This window comes from Myxine glutinosa, chromosome 1, assembly GCF_964187855.1.
Source record: "Myxine glutinosa chromosome 1, kmMyxGlut1.1, whole genome shotgun sequence".
Classification (NCBI taxonomy): Eukaryota; Metazoa; Chordata; class Myxini; order Myxiniformes; family Myxinidae; genus Myxine; species Myxine glutinosa.
The window spans coordinates 79,676,917-79,693,076 of NC_136261.1; the positions used below are offsets into that span (position 1 = coordinate 79,676,917).

General features: G+C 45.4%; 1 protein-coding gene across 1 annotated transcript in view; it reads right to left on the minus strand.

Annotated features, from left to right (window-relative positions):
- FREM1 (FRAS1 related extracellular matrix 1) overlaps positions 1 to 16,160 on the minus strand; it is a 204,023-nt gene that overhangs the window by 80,408 nt on the left and 107,455 nt on the right. Inside the window, exons 15-22 of the mRNA XM_068114049.2 lie at positions 12,850 to 13,058; positions 11,551 to 11,644; positions 9,524 to 9,776; positions 9,247 to 9,417; positions 8,865 to 9,050; positions 8,473 to 8,669; positions 3,886 to 4,069; positions 3,632 to 3,776 (exon numbers count right to left, since the gene is read on the minus strand). Of these exons, the coding sequence (XP_067970150.2) occupies positions 3,632 to 3,776; positions 3,886 to 4,069; positions 8,473 to 8,669; positions 8,865 to 9,050; positions 9,247 to 9,417; positions 9,524 to 9,776; positions 11,551 to 11,644; positions 12,850 to 13,058 (1,439 nt within the window). The remainder of the gene's footprint in view (positions 1 to 3,631; positions 3,777 to 3,885; positions 4,070 to 8,472; positions 8,670 to 8,864; positions 9,051 to 9,246; positions 9,418 to 9,523; positions 9,777 to 11,550; positions 11,645 to 12,849; positions 13,059 to 16,160) is intronic.

The window sequence follows — 16,160 nt, forward strand, 5'->3', positions numbered from 1 at the left end:
CCGATCTGAGGGATGAGGAATGGAGCGACAGAGAGTAGAGTCATCAGCAAAGAAATAGAGAGGATTTTCAAGAGAGTCAGAGAGATCATTGATGAAGACCAGAAAAAGCACAGGGCCCAGAACACTGCCTTGGGGAACTCCAGCCTGAACAGGAAGAGGAGATGAGAGAAACCCATTCAGGGCCACACGTTGACTACGACTAGAGCGGAAGTCCGCCAGCCATGCATGGAGATTTCCATGGATACCAAAGGAGGAGAGTTTGGTGAGCAGAGCGGGATGCCAGACCGTATCGAAGGCACGTGATATGTCAAGGGAGACAGCTCTAATTTCTTGTTTGGCATTGAGGACCTCCATCCATTGTTGAGAAAGCAGAAGCAGCATGTCCAGAGTAGAGTGACCAGGTCTGAAACCAAATTGATGATCAGAGATCAAGCCATTGGAGAAGAGGAAAGATTTCATATCCGAAGCAATGATGGATTCCATGACTTTGCTGATAATTGGGAGCAAGCTGATTGGTCTGTAGTTGCTAGGATCTGTTTTTGCACCTTTTTTGTGCAAAGCGGTGATGTTGGCTGATTTCCAAGCAGTTGGCAGATGACCTTGAGCAAAAGAGAGGGTGAAGAGAACAGAGAGATGCAGTGAAAGAGCGGAAGAACAGGATTTTAGGACCCATGGGCTGATGTCGTCAGGTCCAGTTGCAGAATCAGAGTCGAGGGTTGACAGAAACTTTTCCACCTTGTCAGGAGGAAAGGACACAGAGTCCAGGAGCAGCTGGGTACGACTGGGTATGGTGGGTACAGAGAGGGATGGGTTTGGGACACAAGATTTAGAGACAAACACAGAGTTGAGGCATTCAGCTTTTTCAAGTGCGGAGTCAGCCGTGTAGCCATTTGAGGTGAGGGAGGGGATGGAGGGGGAACAAACACCAGAAACAGATTTGACCAGACGCCACCAGGATTTGTAAGAGGGAGACAGATAAGAGAGTTCGGTCTTGAGAACGGAGAGATATTGTTTCCTGGCTCCCCTGAGGGTGGACACACACTTGTTTCGGGCTTTGTGAAAGGAAATGAGATTTCCTTCCGTTGGATTTGCTTTCCAGGAGACGAAAGCAAGTTGTTTCTGGGCAACAGCCTCACCACAAGATTCCGTGTACCATGGACGGGAGGAAGGGTATGACAACGGAAGACGAGATGGGATAAATCTGTGCATGAGAGAGAGCAATTTACTTTGGAATAATTCCCAGGATGAGTTGACGTCAGAGGTGGTAGAGATGGGAGACCAGTCCAGATGATTGATGGCTGCTTGAAAACCGTGCCAGTTGGCCTGAGTGAAATGCCAGACTCGTCGAAGCTGAGGAGGCTCTCTGAGAATGGTCAGAGAGATGTCCACTTTAACAAGCACATGATCAGGTGAGCCGATTGGAGCAGAAGAAGGGCAGCAGACATTTTCAGGGAAGTTAGTCATAACCAAGTCCAGAAGAGATGATGCTCCGTTGACTGAGATCCGGGTCGGGAAATTGACAGATTGTGTCAGTCCCAGTGAGTCGCAGAAGTCCTTTGCTGAGGAGCCATGGCTGGTGAGAGAGGTACCCACACCCAGCCAACTGGCATGGTGACAATTGAAATCACCACATATGAGGAAGAGAGAGTTGGGATGGGTAGATAGAAATTGGTCCATATTATCAAACAGCGAGATGTAGATGGAGTCATCACTGTTTGGTGGATGGTACAACACACATATGAACAAAAGGTGGGAGCGAAGGGGAAGCCGTAGCCAAAGGTATTCCTGGGGGTGAGGTGGAGAGAGGGCAGTGCAGGGCGAGTAAGGAAGAGAGTTTTTTTAATAAAGATCGCAACCTCACCTCCAGGACGAGGCTCAGGTCTATCATACCGGAGGAGGGAGTAACCTGGGAGAGATACCAAGGAATCAGAGACATCATGAAGGAGGAAAGTTTCTGTAAAGCAGATCACGTCTGGTTTGTCAGAAGCAACCTGTATGGAGAGATCAGTCAAGTTTGAGCGAAGGCCCCGGATGTTTGAGGTCCATATCGTTAATGAAGAGGAAGGGGGAGCATCGGATACAGAACAGGGGAGGGGGGGGGGGGGGGAGCGGTAGGGTAAGATGTGGAAGAGGAGGAAGTGGTAGGGAGAGCTGTTGAAGGTGTGTCAGAGATTTCAGAATAGCTTGGAGAAAGGGAAGAATGGGGTGGACAAAAGGTTTGATGGTGATTGGGTGATGCACAGTGAGATGTTATTTGAGGAGGGGGAAGAGCGAGGCAGAAGGTTGGGGGAGATGAAGGTGAAAGTTGGAAGGGGGAAGAAGCGGGGAGGACGCTTTGAGGAGGAGGGGTGAGAGGGGTGTCTAGGAGGGGAGGGGCAAGGGGGGAGATTTGAAAGGGATGGGTGATGGGGAAGATTTGGAGGGGAGGGGCAAGGGGGAATATTTGAAAGAGATGGGTGATGGGGAAGATTTGGAGGGGAGGGGCAAGGGGGAAGATTTGAAAGAGATGGGTGATGGGGAAGATTTGGAGGGGAGGGGCAAGGGGGAAGATTTGAAAGAGATGGGTGATGGGGAAGATTTGGAGGGGAGGGGCAAGGGGATAGATTTGGAGGGGAGGGGCAAGGGGGAAGATTTGAAAGAGATGGGTGATGGGGAAGATTTGGAGGGGAGGGGCAAGGGGGAAGATTTGAAAGAGATGGGTGATGGGGAAGATTTGGAGGGGAGGGGCAAGGGGGAAGATTTGAAAGAGATGGGTGATGGGGAAGATTTGGAGGGGAGGGGCAAGGGGATAGATTTGGAGGGGAGGGGTGATTTTGGAGGGGAGGGGTGATGGAGGAGTTTTGGAGGGAAGGGGTGATGGGGAAGATTTGGAGGGGAGGGGCAAGGGGGAAGATTTGAAAGGGATGGGTGATGGGGAAGATTTGTAGGGGAGGGGCAAGGGGGAATATTTGAAAGAGATGGGTGATGGGGAAGTTTTGGAGGGGAGGGGTGATGGGGAAGATTTGGAGGGGAGGGGTGATGGGGAAGTTTTGGAGGGAAGGGGTGATGGGGAAGATTTGGAGGGGAGGGGTGAGATTGGATTTTAGAAAGTGTATGATTAATGGGAAATGAACATTTATTGCAAAATGAGTTTCTTGTGACCTTCGAGTCAAAAATACATTTGAGGACGCTGAAGGAGGGGTGGAGTGCAGGAGAGTTTCGGGAATGTAGAAAAGAGGAACTGTAAGAGATGGAATTTTTTTTTGGAATGAATAGATTTGGTGAGCAAGTTGAAAGCATCCTTTTTTAGAAGAAGAAGAAAAAGGTGTTATAATATACGACAGAATATAGTTCTTCAGGGGAAAGTTTAAACATCTTTAAATTGAGCAATGAAAACTATCTGGGGAAATGGAAAATGGAAATGGGGGTGAAACACGTGATCGAAGAACGAACGAACAAATAAGAACAACGAATAAACGAATAAGAACAACGAATAAGAACAGAGAAGGATTATTTTATTTTTTTTTGACATACAAACAAAGAAAGAAGCAGACAAATGGACCCAAATGCAATACCCTCTCCTCTGGCGAGGGTATTTATGATTGGACATGTGCTAAGAAAGTCGAAATGAAAAATAAATCTACCTGCATACCTAGTGACAATCGGAAGCTCATCATTGACGGGTATCACCGTTACATTCACTGTCCCATAAACCTCATGCTTGCCATCCGACAGAGACAGAGAGAACGCGTCAGTAGTGGAGTCCGAATCATCATGAACGTAAATCACCTCCAGCCCTGTCATTTCAGAAAAGCCAAGTGCAAGACATAGATCAGACAATTAGGTTATGGAACGTTGGTGACATAATATGGGAAGAAACTACACAATCCATCAATCCGAACTCACCAGTACGCTGCTGCTCTATTGTGAACTTGATCAGAGGCTGGTTACTCTGCCCTTGATAAGACCCCACTATGGCTCCATTGGAAGGTGGTTTGACAAAGGTGAATGTCAAGGAGTCACGTGGCATATCTGCATCTTCAGCATTGAGCAAAGAAGGCCCAAGCTTCTTTATTCGTCCTTCCACAACCTGAGACAAAATAAAGCAAAAGGCATTGATAAAACTTACCTTTATTACTTCTATATGTATATTCCCAGGTGCAAACAGCTGCTATCATGGGTGAGAGACATTATTCACATGGAGTTCTAGGTATTATAACTTTATTTAAATGTAGAATCAAAGCTTATGAAAGAGGGATGGCTGGTAGTAAGGGCATTTTATGAGATATTTCACAAATCTGTTAACTAAATTGTTACCAAAAAATTTCTTCACCAATATGTTTGTAAAGGTGTGTAATAACATGTGTTAAAATGTTGAAGTTCAACTCCCGTGGGAAACCCGGAAAAAAAGCTGTTGAATTCGGGTACCGAAAAATTATTTTCGAGAATTTTTATTTTTTTTAATCGGCCCTTAAGTAACTTATGAGGGGTCAAATAAGGGTTTTTCATGATTCTGAGTTGATTGTTAACATTTATATTTTCACTTTTACATTTACACACAAAGTAGCTTTTATTTCACATACATATATAATACTCAAGAGTTATTTCTCATTCACAATGTCAGAAGTTTCAACAGTCATTGTCTATGTCTTCTTCAGACTCAACAACATCATGACTGCAGTTTCTGCATGTAATGCCATTACAGACTCCACAGGCCGAGATGCACGTGACCCCATCCTTCTTGCAGCTGCATCGCCGGTTGCTGCAATCTCCATGACAATTACAGCTCGTGAACTGCAATAGCTCCTCAGGAGCCGTGGGGTCCAGTGTTGGAACTGGCTCATACCCATGCACACCTATTGTCCATCCATAGTCACTGGGGTTCAGAGACATGCTCTGTAGAAGGCAGGCCTTTGTAAGCAGGCAAAGTTTCTAGTTCCTTCATGAGTTGACAGTACAGCCGTGCGCCCTTGGCATACTGATGATGGCCTGCAGCGGCAAAGATGTGAAGCATCTTGGTAACAATGCAGGACAGATGCCCGTTGCAAGGTCTGCAAGTCGCTCGGTTCTGATAAAGACCTTGATCACATCTACCATGTGGTGGTACTCCACCCAGAGTGCAGGTGTTCTTCCTCCTTTTGCGAGTCGTTTGAAGGTTTCTTCAAACCTTTGCTCAAACACTGGCACTACTGGGTCTGAGTGTCTGGCTCCCATCTTCCCATCAGTCACCTTCTCCATGAAGGTCTTCATGTCACCACGCTCCTCCTCAGTGAAGGCAAGTTTCATGATGTGTTGATAGATGGCTGCATCGATGAGGAGGTGAACACGGATTGCCTTGTCAAAACATCCTCCATCCATGATGTGGTTGGCTGTCGTACTTCCAGGATAGATCAACTGGATCACATCTAGTAGTCCAGAATCTTCCATGATGTTACCCATTGATCCAAGATAAGACTTCAGCAGGTGAAAACCACCCAACCTTGGAATGACGGGTAGATTTGCCTGCTTTATTATATTCACAGCCTTCAGCCAAATCGGAAGATCAAAGGTCACTATAGCGACCCCAGCGCGCCGTATGCACTCTTTCAGAGTGGTGAAGATGGTGTTGAGGTCATTAGGGTCTCCTTCAATAACTGGGAGGAACTCGATCTGTGTGCTCTGCTTTGCATCATTAGCATGGATTCTCTTCATCCAGCCATTCCAGTTGGAGTGTGGGAACTCAGGATCGTTGGCTTTGATCACCCACCCCGCTGCCCAGAGTGTGTCACCTGGAGTGAGGAGTGGCTGATCATGAGCCAGGGAGGAGGAAAGCTCAGCGAGGGGGAGAAACATGATCGCGTTTGTTCCTATCTGTTTCCTGTTCGTAAATGGAATAATCTTTACTTCAGTTCCTCTCAGGATCTTAGCTTTGTCGAGTGCCTTCAACTTCACCCGGGGGAAAGCTGCTGTTGTCTGTGGATCTGGCAAAGGTGGTGCCGGAGAGGTGACTTCGATCCCTCTACAGGCCATTGAGTGAAAGGGAGTGTTTCCGTGAATAGAGACAATGTTTAAATCTATATTGTCTCCAACAAACTGAGTGACTGCATTGTTTGTTTCCCCAACCTCCATAAAGACCACCTGATCATTACTTGACAATTCACTTTCACTGGCTGGCACTTTGGCTGTCATCACTGATTGATCCTCAAGCGCAGCATCAACCGAAACCTCATCACTGATCTGTTCATCGGTTTCCTCCACAATGGTGTCAAGAGTGCCAGAAGTATCTGGAACATAATCTCCACTCCTACTATTAAGGAAGCAGTATTTGTAGTTTTGTGTCTCCGTGTAAGACTCAGTGTATCCCAGCCGGTGGAACTTGTTGAGCATCCATTTTGACCCAAATCTATGATCAAGTTGTATGGCAAGCCCCATTTGGTGTGGCAATACTCCAGACCGAGGTCGACAGGCCTTAATAAAATTCTGCCCCCAAACGGCAACTCTTTCGTCTGTCTTGACAATCGGTCTCAAGAACATCTGAAGGCTTGCAGGAACAAGTGTCAGCTGACTATCGATGTCAGTCATACTGTGTGTGGTGGGGTATGACTTTGGACCTAAATCAATCAAGGCAATATCATTGGATATGAACTTGAGTGCCGTCTTTATGATCTGAGTCTTCTCATCTCCATGGTCAAGATTAGCATGATGCCCTCGCAGAATATTGTCGGTGCCATCTTTGAGACAGAGTACATCTGCCCTTCTTTCCTGTGTTGTGAAATACAAGGTGTCTTCGTATTTCTCTAGAAGTTTTATCTTTAGCCAATGCTTTGAATAAGAAAGGCTCTTCTCTGGTGACTGATCAAACTCCTGCAGCTTTTCATGGACTTGGTCCATGTCCATTACCCCATGCTCTAATTCTGAGTCTAACCATTCGCAGAATTCAATAAAAACTGCCTCTCGCTCCTCATCAATACTCCTCTGTCCTCTCTTCCTTTTTCCTTCCTCATCAGTCTTGGACAAACTGTCACCTCTCGCAAACATAAGTTTGCATCGCAAATGGTACAGTGTTTCTTCTGCTACCAAGTCGTTGATCTCTTCCAGGCGTCCAGTGACTTCAGTGCCCCAGTCATCCCCGCGACTCCGTGCTGTCTTCAGCAAGCTTGCCTTCAGTGTATCTGCAGTCAAATTATCTGGCACTCTGTATTTCTTTCTCGCTTGTGCTGGATTATTTTTGTAGAGCTGGGCTGGTTGGTTGCAAAGAATGCATACATCCTTATACAGGAGGTCAACTGACTGTGATCTTCTAGAACTGCAGCCAGTTGATGAACTGAACTCACAAGTAGTGCGTCTTCTCTTCAACTTTGATGACTCTTTCTCTGCCTTTGATGCTTGAGCTGACTTCTTGGTGGTTGCAACAAAGTTGTTGTACAGATCATTTTTACACTTCTGGTGGTACCTCAGTTTTCCTTCCTTTTGAGCCTCCTTCATACGTTCCACAACAGTAACATTTTCGACAGTTTCTGCTTGTTTCAATAAAGTTGAGTATCCCTTTGGAGTTGCCTGTATGAGCCTTTCAGCTGGTGTATCCGAGCGTACACAGATGAAGCAATTGAGCACAGGTGGAGTAACGTCTTCATCCATATTGCTAGACTCCATGTCCTGCAAAGTAGAAAATGAGATATATTTAGAAATTATTTTTCCACAAAGGAGTGTCTGTGGTGAAATATAAATGTTAACAATCAACTCAGAATCATGAAAAACCCTTATTTGACCCCTCATAAGTTACTTAAGGGCCGATTAAAAAAAATAAAAATTCTCGAAAATAATTTTTCGGTACCCGAATTCAACAGCTTTTTTTCTGGGTTTCCCACGGGCGTTGACCTTCAACATTTTAACACATGTTATTACACACCTTTACAAACATATTGGTGAAGAAATTTTTTGGTAACAATTTAGTTAACAGATTTTCATATGTTTCCCTTACTATGGTATTTGTTTAAATGAAGTACGGACACCTTTTTGTTTTTTGTTTTTGTATGCAAGATCGAGGATCGTGTAAGAGCTAACATCAATCACAAAAAAACGGACACACAAAACATACAATAAAGGGATCGGGAGACAAGATGGGGAGAGAGAGGGAAGTACAAAAGTACAACAGTAGAGAACAGGGACATCGGGAGATCTGTGGGAGGGAGAGGGCTTGGGGGGAGGAGGCATGGGAAGTGGGGGCCCCAGTGGGAGAAGTATAAAACACATGGACACTGCTAGGACTGCCAAGAAAGAAGTTGGTCTTTCAAAAAAGTGGATCTGGGGGTGAATTAATGGGGGTAGAAAAGATCAAGGTTTTGGATGGGGGAAGATAAGAGATGGTGGTGAACAGCTGCTTTAAATACCTGGAGGGAGGAGTGGGATTGAAGAGAGCGAGGGAGTTTGTTGCAGAGGTGGGAGAACCTAGTACTAGTTAGTAGTAGCGTGGGAGCACCTAGTTGTTTAGATGTTCCAAGAATCAAAACATACTGTGATATTTTGCACCAGCAGTGTGGGGACTTCATCATTGGTGGGGTTGATGACAACGTGAAGAGACAGCTCTTTGGAACGACGTATGCCATCACTTGCGTACAGCAGCATGATGTCTGCTGTAGATTCGGTGGCTTTGTGCCGAGACTGCACATAGTTCACAGTTTGCTCTGCTATGCTACCCAGAGGGAAAGAACCTGGGGCCGAAAAAAACGCAAGAGGGTACGTAAGAGCTGTTATATCCAAACCGTACCATGCACAAAATGGCGTCCACGTGGCAAAGAAGACGCATGAGAGAAACCCTGAAAGAAACTCGACTGGTGGGTCAAGAAACCTGATATCACAGAGAGCAGTATATGCAACGCGGTGAGTTGAGAGGACGTGAAACTCACCGATGCTGAGGCCCGCGTTACTGCGCTCGTGTCCCAACAAGGGCCGGATGTCCTCCAAGTAGCCATGTCGTGGTGGAGACACCAGCATCAACTCCAGCTGATCCGGATGTGTATCGGGATCTGTGGCCCAGATGTGTGTCCGTTGCAAAGCTACCTTTGATGCTTCACCAACCACCAATACATCTCCTGGAGGTCATGGAGTGCATTTTGGAGAGAAGAAGGACATGTACATGGCATGAGGAGAATTGTAAAGGAATTGCTAATTAGGCCTTGAAAATTTAGTGACGATTCACGAGGCAGTGAGAGAGGAGACAGCAATCGTCACAGACAAAACTGATAAGGGCACACTAAGTTGAAAAGGGTGGCAAGCAGGAAGAGTCACCGATGATCAGTTTAGGTGGTTGGTTGTCTACAGGCAGGATAGTGATGTTAAGGTCGTATACAGGAAGCAAATGGAGACTTGAACGAGCTCGTTCCTCTCCTCCACCCGCCTCAGCATCAGAGATAATGATGGTGACGTGGTCAAAGGAAGGTCGGTGGCCAATTTCTCCACCTGCACAATAAGGAAGGAACGACGTTACAGAAAAATATCAGGAAATAGTTAATAAAATCATACTTTCAAAATTGCTGGAAAAATGTTCCACGAACAACGTCGGTACCTGTATGAATGTACGTGATGGTTCCTGCCACAATGTCTGATTGCATGAAATGGTCTGCGGAAGTTCCATTGTGCAGAACAAGTCCATACGAGGGCGATCGAGCCACCATGAAGAGGAGACGTGATGCTTCGCTATCGGCATCCGTGGCGAAGAGGTGCGAAGGTGTGATGGCAGTGCTACCTCCCTCAAGACAACTCAATGTGGCTTCTAGTCCTGATATTAGCACTGGGGGCTCATCATTAACTGGAGTAATCTGTAGAACAGCAGAGACATTCGTGGAAGAGCTGGCATCTCCCCTATTGTTATGATGGGGAGTGGTTGGAGGGGTTGAGGGGGAAAGAGACCAATAACAAAGCTTTAACAATGTCAACTTCCAATAATCTATTCATCAAAGTAGCTCAAAGATTGGGCTGCAAGGTGGTCTTCTAGGGTGGGGAAAAAACCAAACCATGGCAAACATTGCCACTCCTATCACAACGTATGGAACCAATGATTACAAGTTATTTTATCCAGTTTTATACCTTGCTGGTATCTTCAACAGAGCTTCAAACCTCACACAAACAAACTAAGTCAGCAGAACTGGGGAATTACCAATTGGGAAGGGGAGATGGAGGGTCCATGGTTGGGTCACCGCCTGGGGGTTAAGGCCCTGTTAATCAATAAGGTTTAGGTTAAGTTAAGGTTAAGGCACGTACCTGCATTAACCCTCATCCCTCGTTGTCTGTCTCTGTTTATTTTGTCCCTATGCCTTGCAGTTGTCATTTCCCCCTTCTCTTTCTGCTATTTATTTTGTTGTGTTGCTTCCTGAACTATTCTGTGTTGTAGCTCTTTCACGAGCCTTGACTCTGTATACAAAAAACTTTCCCTCACCCCAAATTCAAGTCAACAACTTCCTCCTCCAACCCCTTCCCCAAACCCAATGCGCTCAAATTCGCTCCCACAACTCAAAGTCGTCAACCTCCCCTCTAAACTGCAATTCCTCACCTCAAGTCACTCCCCCCCACCCCCAAACACAAGTCCTGAAGTCACACACAACCCAAAATCCTCCACTCCTCCCAACCCCAAGCCATCAAATCCCAAATCCCTCAACTCCAAGTCCTCAATCAAATCCCCTAGGTCTCAACCCCCCTCCCAATCCCAAGTCGTCATTACCCCACCCCCCCCCCAACCACAAGTCCTCAACCTCCACTCCAAACCCCGAGTCCTTGATTCCACTCCTAACCCCAAGAGCTCAAATCCACACCGCCGACCCCATGTCCTCAGCTCCCTCCAACCTTCCAACCCCAAGACCTCAACCTCCCATCACAAACTCAAGTTCTCAACCTCCCCCAACCCCACGTCCTCAACTCCCCCCAAAGACTCAAGCCCCTGTCCCAACTCTCTGTCCTCCCCTCCCCCTTTCTTCCCGTTCTTCAAAGCAAGAGGGCATTCTTACTTCATTACCTATTATTTCTTCATTACCTCATTAAAATGGTGGAACATTTAACTTTATTTCCCCTCCCCTACCCATCTTATTGTCATGCCATTACCAACGTCACCCACGCCGACCTCCTCATAACCTGCTTTCCTACCTTCGCAACTTCCCATTTCACCTCATTCACAATGTCCATAGCAGTGACAACAATTATCCAAACTACATTCAGGTGCACATTCACAATCTCACGAGGTATGTCCAGAGCGGAAATTCCATGGAATTGCCACTCTCAAGTGATTGTGAACTCTCTAATTGTGAATAAATTATCCTAAATTAATTTTCCTCTTCGTAATGCATACATAAAGTGTAAAAAATAAATAACAATGAAACAACGTACTGTAGTTCACAATCTCACGAGATTTATGTGATGGAGGGACAGACAGACAGACATACAGACATGACAAGCACATTGTTACATCAAATGATTGTTGTAACTCTGCAGTATGACAAGGATGACATCTACCTCTGATACGTAACCAGTCTACTACGGTATAACAATTCATCATGCAGAATTTGTGGTCTACATGCCAGATACAATTTGAGGTAAACCCACCTTGAACTGCAGCAGAGCATCGACAGAGTTTGCTCTGTCACTGATTGTGAGAGAAACATCATCCTGCAGTGTCTCCGAGCCGTCATGTTGATATCTGACCCGAATGAGACAGCCATCATTACCAAAATCAGCATCATGAATCCATGATTAATGAAGATAGTGATCCAGTCCCTCTAACCTGGGCAAGCAGGATGACCTAAAGGTGTGAGTAATAGTAGAATTACCATGTCACTAATGGATTGTCAATAAAATCCCGACGAGCTTAACCTTACTTGACTGGTCTGGCCTACAGATACCATCAGTCCACAACTTCAGACTGATTCTCACCTCTAGCATTAAATGCCTTCAAGGAAACTTGCAATGGATGCAAAAACGTTGCCAACTAGATGGTATTCATAGAATACTTACCCTGCGCACTATGCAGTCAACTTGTTGTGAGCCAACTTTTCTGTTTTTAAAAAAACATTTTTCCCTTTGATCCAATATGGCTGCCAGACCTCGTGAGCAATGACATCATAAATTTATATTCTCTAATATAATTGTTGCATCGATCACACTCAATACATTTCAAACTGATCAGACTAAGTGTTGTCCCTGTCGAATTATGACGTCATAATTATAGCACCAATGACGTCATCATTAACAACACCTATTCCCTATATGGGGTTCTTTACAATGAGCCACGTTTCAATCTTTTCCATGCAGCGGTTTTGGAGATATAGAGGTGCAACATTTTTCAGTTTTTCCAAGATGGCGCCTGTACCACATGACCTATAACGTCATGATTATAATTAAAATATTCCAAAGCAGGAGTTGCTCCTATGGTAAAAATTTCGTGTCCATCAGACCAACAGTTGATGAATTTTTTTAAATAATGATCGGATAAGTGTTGTATTTGTCGAATTATGACGTCATAACAAAGGCAGCGATGACATCATCATTAACATATATTATTCCCCATGGGGAGTACTTGACAATGAGCCAGGTCTCAATTTTTTCCATGGAGTGGTTTCAGAGATATAGAGGTGCGAGGTTTTTCCAAGATGGCGCCTGTACCACGTGACCTATGACGTCATAATAATCATTGAAATATTCTACAAGAGGAGGCGCTCCTATGGTGAAAATTTCATGTCAATCGGACCAACGGTTGCCGAGAAAATGGATTTTTAAAATGCAGACACGTACGCAAATGAATGCTTAACCCCGCTTGTCGCTTCGCGAGCACAGGGTAATAAAGCAGTTCCGCAAACATCCCACCTAATAATAACAATTGTGATGACAATGATGGTGAATGCGTACCGGATGCGGCGTGCTCCTATATGATCGAGTGCAATGGAATCTCCCTCAAAAAGAAGCACTCCATCCATCTGCAAGGTTCCATGAAGAGGGTTCCTGGAGATCAGCACCCTCAAGTTCCCTTGGATTGTGTCAGGATCTTGCACCACGAAATGCCTCGGCAGCAATAAGGCCACACCGCCTTCTGCCACCTGTATTGGCAGCACCTTCACCTGGGATTGTACCGGATTGCTTTAGAAATATATTTTAAACAGTTTACAAGGGAATTTATATCAAATCACGTGACGTTGAAAAAATATTGAAAATTACCAGATCTGGAAAATTGGAATTCACTGCAACAAAAATGTAGCACAAAAGGTGAAAAAGAATCTGTGCGTCCAAAATTATAAACGCAACAGATCCACGTGGCGTGGAATCTTTAACAACCTGGTTGGGAATCTATTCGATGAGATGGAAATTCAGCCACTAGTGTTTGGGTGTCGGCATGGAGATGCCAGCAGGAAGCAGTAAACTAAAATATTGTTGTAGTCATCTGGTCATCCAGTTTCTTGCTTCGAATCTGCAAGGTCGTCTCAATAGGACCGTAACGGTCAAACAAGTTGAAAACCCCAGCAAGATCATGTGTCCAACTTTCACGATACCATGCAGATTTGGGGTATCGAATCGGCTGAGCGCTACGGTAATTATGTACCACATGCCCTGTCCTAATTAGGGCAAATTTTTTTTTTGTTTTGTATACAAGATCGAGGCTCGTGTAAGAGCAAACATCAATCACAAAAAAAACAATCGGACAAACAAAACATACAATAAAGGGAACGGGAGACAAGATGGGGAGAGAGAGGGAAGCACACAAGTACAACAGCAGAGGACAGGGACATCAGGAGGTCTGTGGGAGGGAGAGGGCTTGTGAGGAGGAGGCATGGGAAGTGGGGAGGGGGGAGGTGGGGGTGGGAGAGGAATAAAACACATGGACACTGACTGCTAGGACTTCCAGGAAAGAAGTCGGTATTTCAAAAAAGTGGATCTGGGGTGAAATTAGCGGGGGTAGAAGAGATCAAGGTTTTGGATGGGGGAAGATAAGAGATGGTGGTGAACAGCTGTTTTAAAGACCGTGGCAACCCAATTTTCAATAGCGTTCTTCCTTATGCCGAGATACACCCACACACCAGATTAGAAGTTAGTACTTCGCTTATTTTTCAAGATATTTCACTCACAATTGTGACGGATTCGTCACTTCCGTTGTTGTGGTTTTCATCCACTGTAAACATTTGTGATTCCATGTGCTATTATTGTTGTCATTTATGGGAAATAGAGATTACTATTTTCAAAAGGTAAAAAAGTTAATGTTTTCAATGAAACCGGAACCGGACGATGACGAAGAGGAAGAGGAGGAAGTGATGGCGGAGCGAGTGAGTCGGACAAGAAGCCGAGCTGTTTCGAGGTCTGGAGCGAACGATTGGCGAACGAGGGTCACGAGTGAACTTTGGGTTTCCTGGGAAAGGGATTCCTCCGACAGAGTTGTTATCGATGTGACAGATCAGCCTGCGTGTCAGGTTTTGCGGTCGATTCCGAGGAGAATCATCGTAGTGCCGTTACGCCTCGAGAACGGGCCGTCGGCCATTTTGACTCTCGCGCTTTGCTCATCGCTCAAGGTTTTTCACTTCGCTTCAACCATTCTCACCGCATCCAGACGTTCATTTGGTGTGTGTGTGTAACGTGGCTTTTGAGTGGGAAATCTGCGGTTCGCCGATTGAGAGCCGTCAAACGTCCATACCTGAAGGTGTGATTTCCCCGTCGCTTCTCGAGGACACCTTCGCCCATCTTTGGCAGTGTAACTGTCAACCCAACGGGATTCTGGTCTCGATACGACATCGTACGGACGATCACTGGAGTGGATCGACTTTGGCTTGAAGACGGAACAACTTTGGCTTAAAGCCGGGAAAGAGACATTGGGGATGTTCTTTTCGCTCACTTGGAGCACAGTGAGTTATATATTACGAAACTGATGGTACCATCATAGGAATGATATATATTGATTGTACTTTTGATTAATATTGTTACTGTACCGTTATTCTTGTGTGACCTTAACACAATACTTGTTTGTTGGTAACAATTGGTGTGGTTTCACCATTGATCCTTGGCATACAGAATAACACATCTTTCTGCCGTGACTCCTCTCGGGGCTCGGAGGTACACCGTGACCGGGGTCTGGGGAGGAGCACAGAACAGAAATTGGGGGCTCGACTTTGCTGATTAAATTCCCTAACATCCTCATCCGGGATAGAATTCCCTAACACCTGTCCGGGATAGAATTCCCTAACATTCCCAAAATTCCCAAATTTGGAATTTTTCTAACATTCCCAAATTTTTCAAAAAAAATTTGAAATTTTTTGTCTGAAGGTTAACAGGTGTTAACTGATAGTCACCATGGTGTTTGACGCAGAAATGTTTGCGGCGTCCGCTAATGAGGCACAGTTCCAAGCGTTAAAAAGATCGGAACTCTTGACATTGGCCAAATATTTTAACTTGGAGGTCCGAGTTAATATGAAGAAAGCAGAGATGCAGACATTGGTGGTAGAATCTCTGGTGGGACAAGGAACATGGAAAGAGGTAACCTTGGATTGGTTACCCGAGGAAAAAGAAAATGTGGAGCTCAGGAAAATGGAGATGCAACTGCAGAGCCAGGAAAGGTTAAAAGCAGAGGAAAGGAGAGCTGAAAAAGAACTCGAGAGAAGAGCAGAGGAAAGGAGAGCTGAAAAGGAACTCGAGGAAAGAGGAGCAGAACAGGAACGAGAACCCGAGGAGAGAAGAGCAGAGGAAAGGAGAGCTGAAAAAGAAAGAAGAGCAGAGGAAAGAGCAGAGGAAAGGAGAGCCGAACCGGAGTTAAAGGAACGTGACATGGAGTATCAGAAATAACTTAAACTCAAGGAGCTGGAATTAATGGGAAAACGGAGAGAAGTAGTATCCATGCCGGCTAGTTCGACAACTAGTTAGAACACTTGGGATGTTGGTAGGCATGTGAGGCTGGTTCCACCCTTCAATGAAAAGGAGGAAGCCAAGTTTTTTTTACACTTTGAGAAAGTGGCTCAAATGCTAAAATGGCCTGTGGGGTCCTGGACTATGTTAGTGCAAAGTGTTCTGGTGGGTAAAGCTCAAGATATCTATTCAGCTTTACCGAATGACCAATGTGCAGATTATGAGATAGTGAAGAAAACCATTCTCAAAGCCTATGAATTGGTCCCAGAAGCTTACCGGCAAAAATTCAGGAATGCCAGGAAGAGGGAGAGTGAGACCCATGTGGAGTTTGCCAGAAT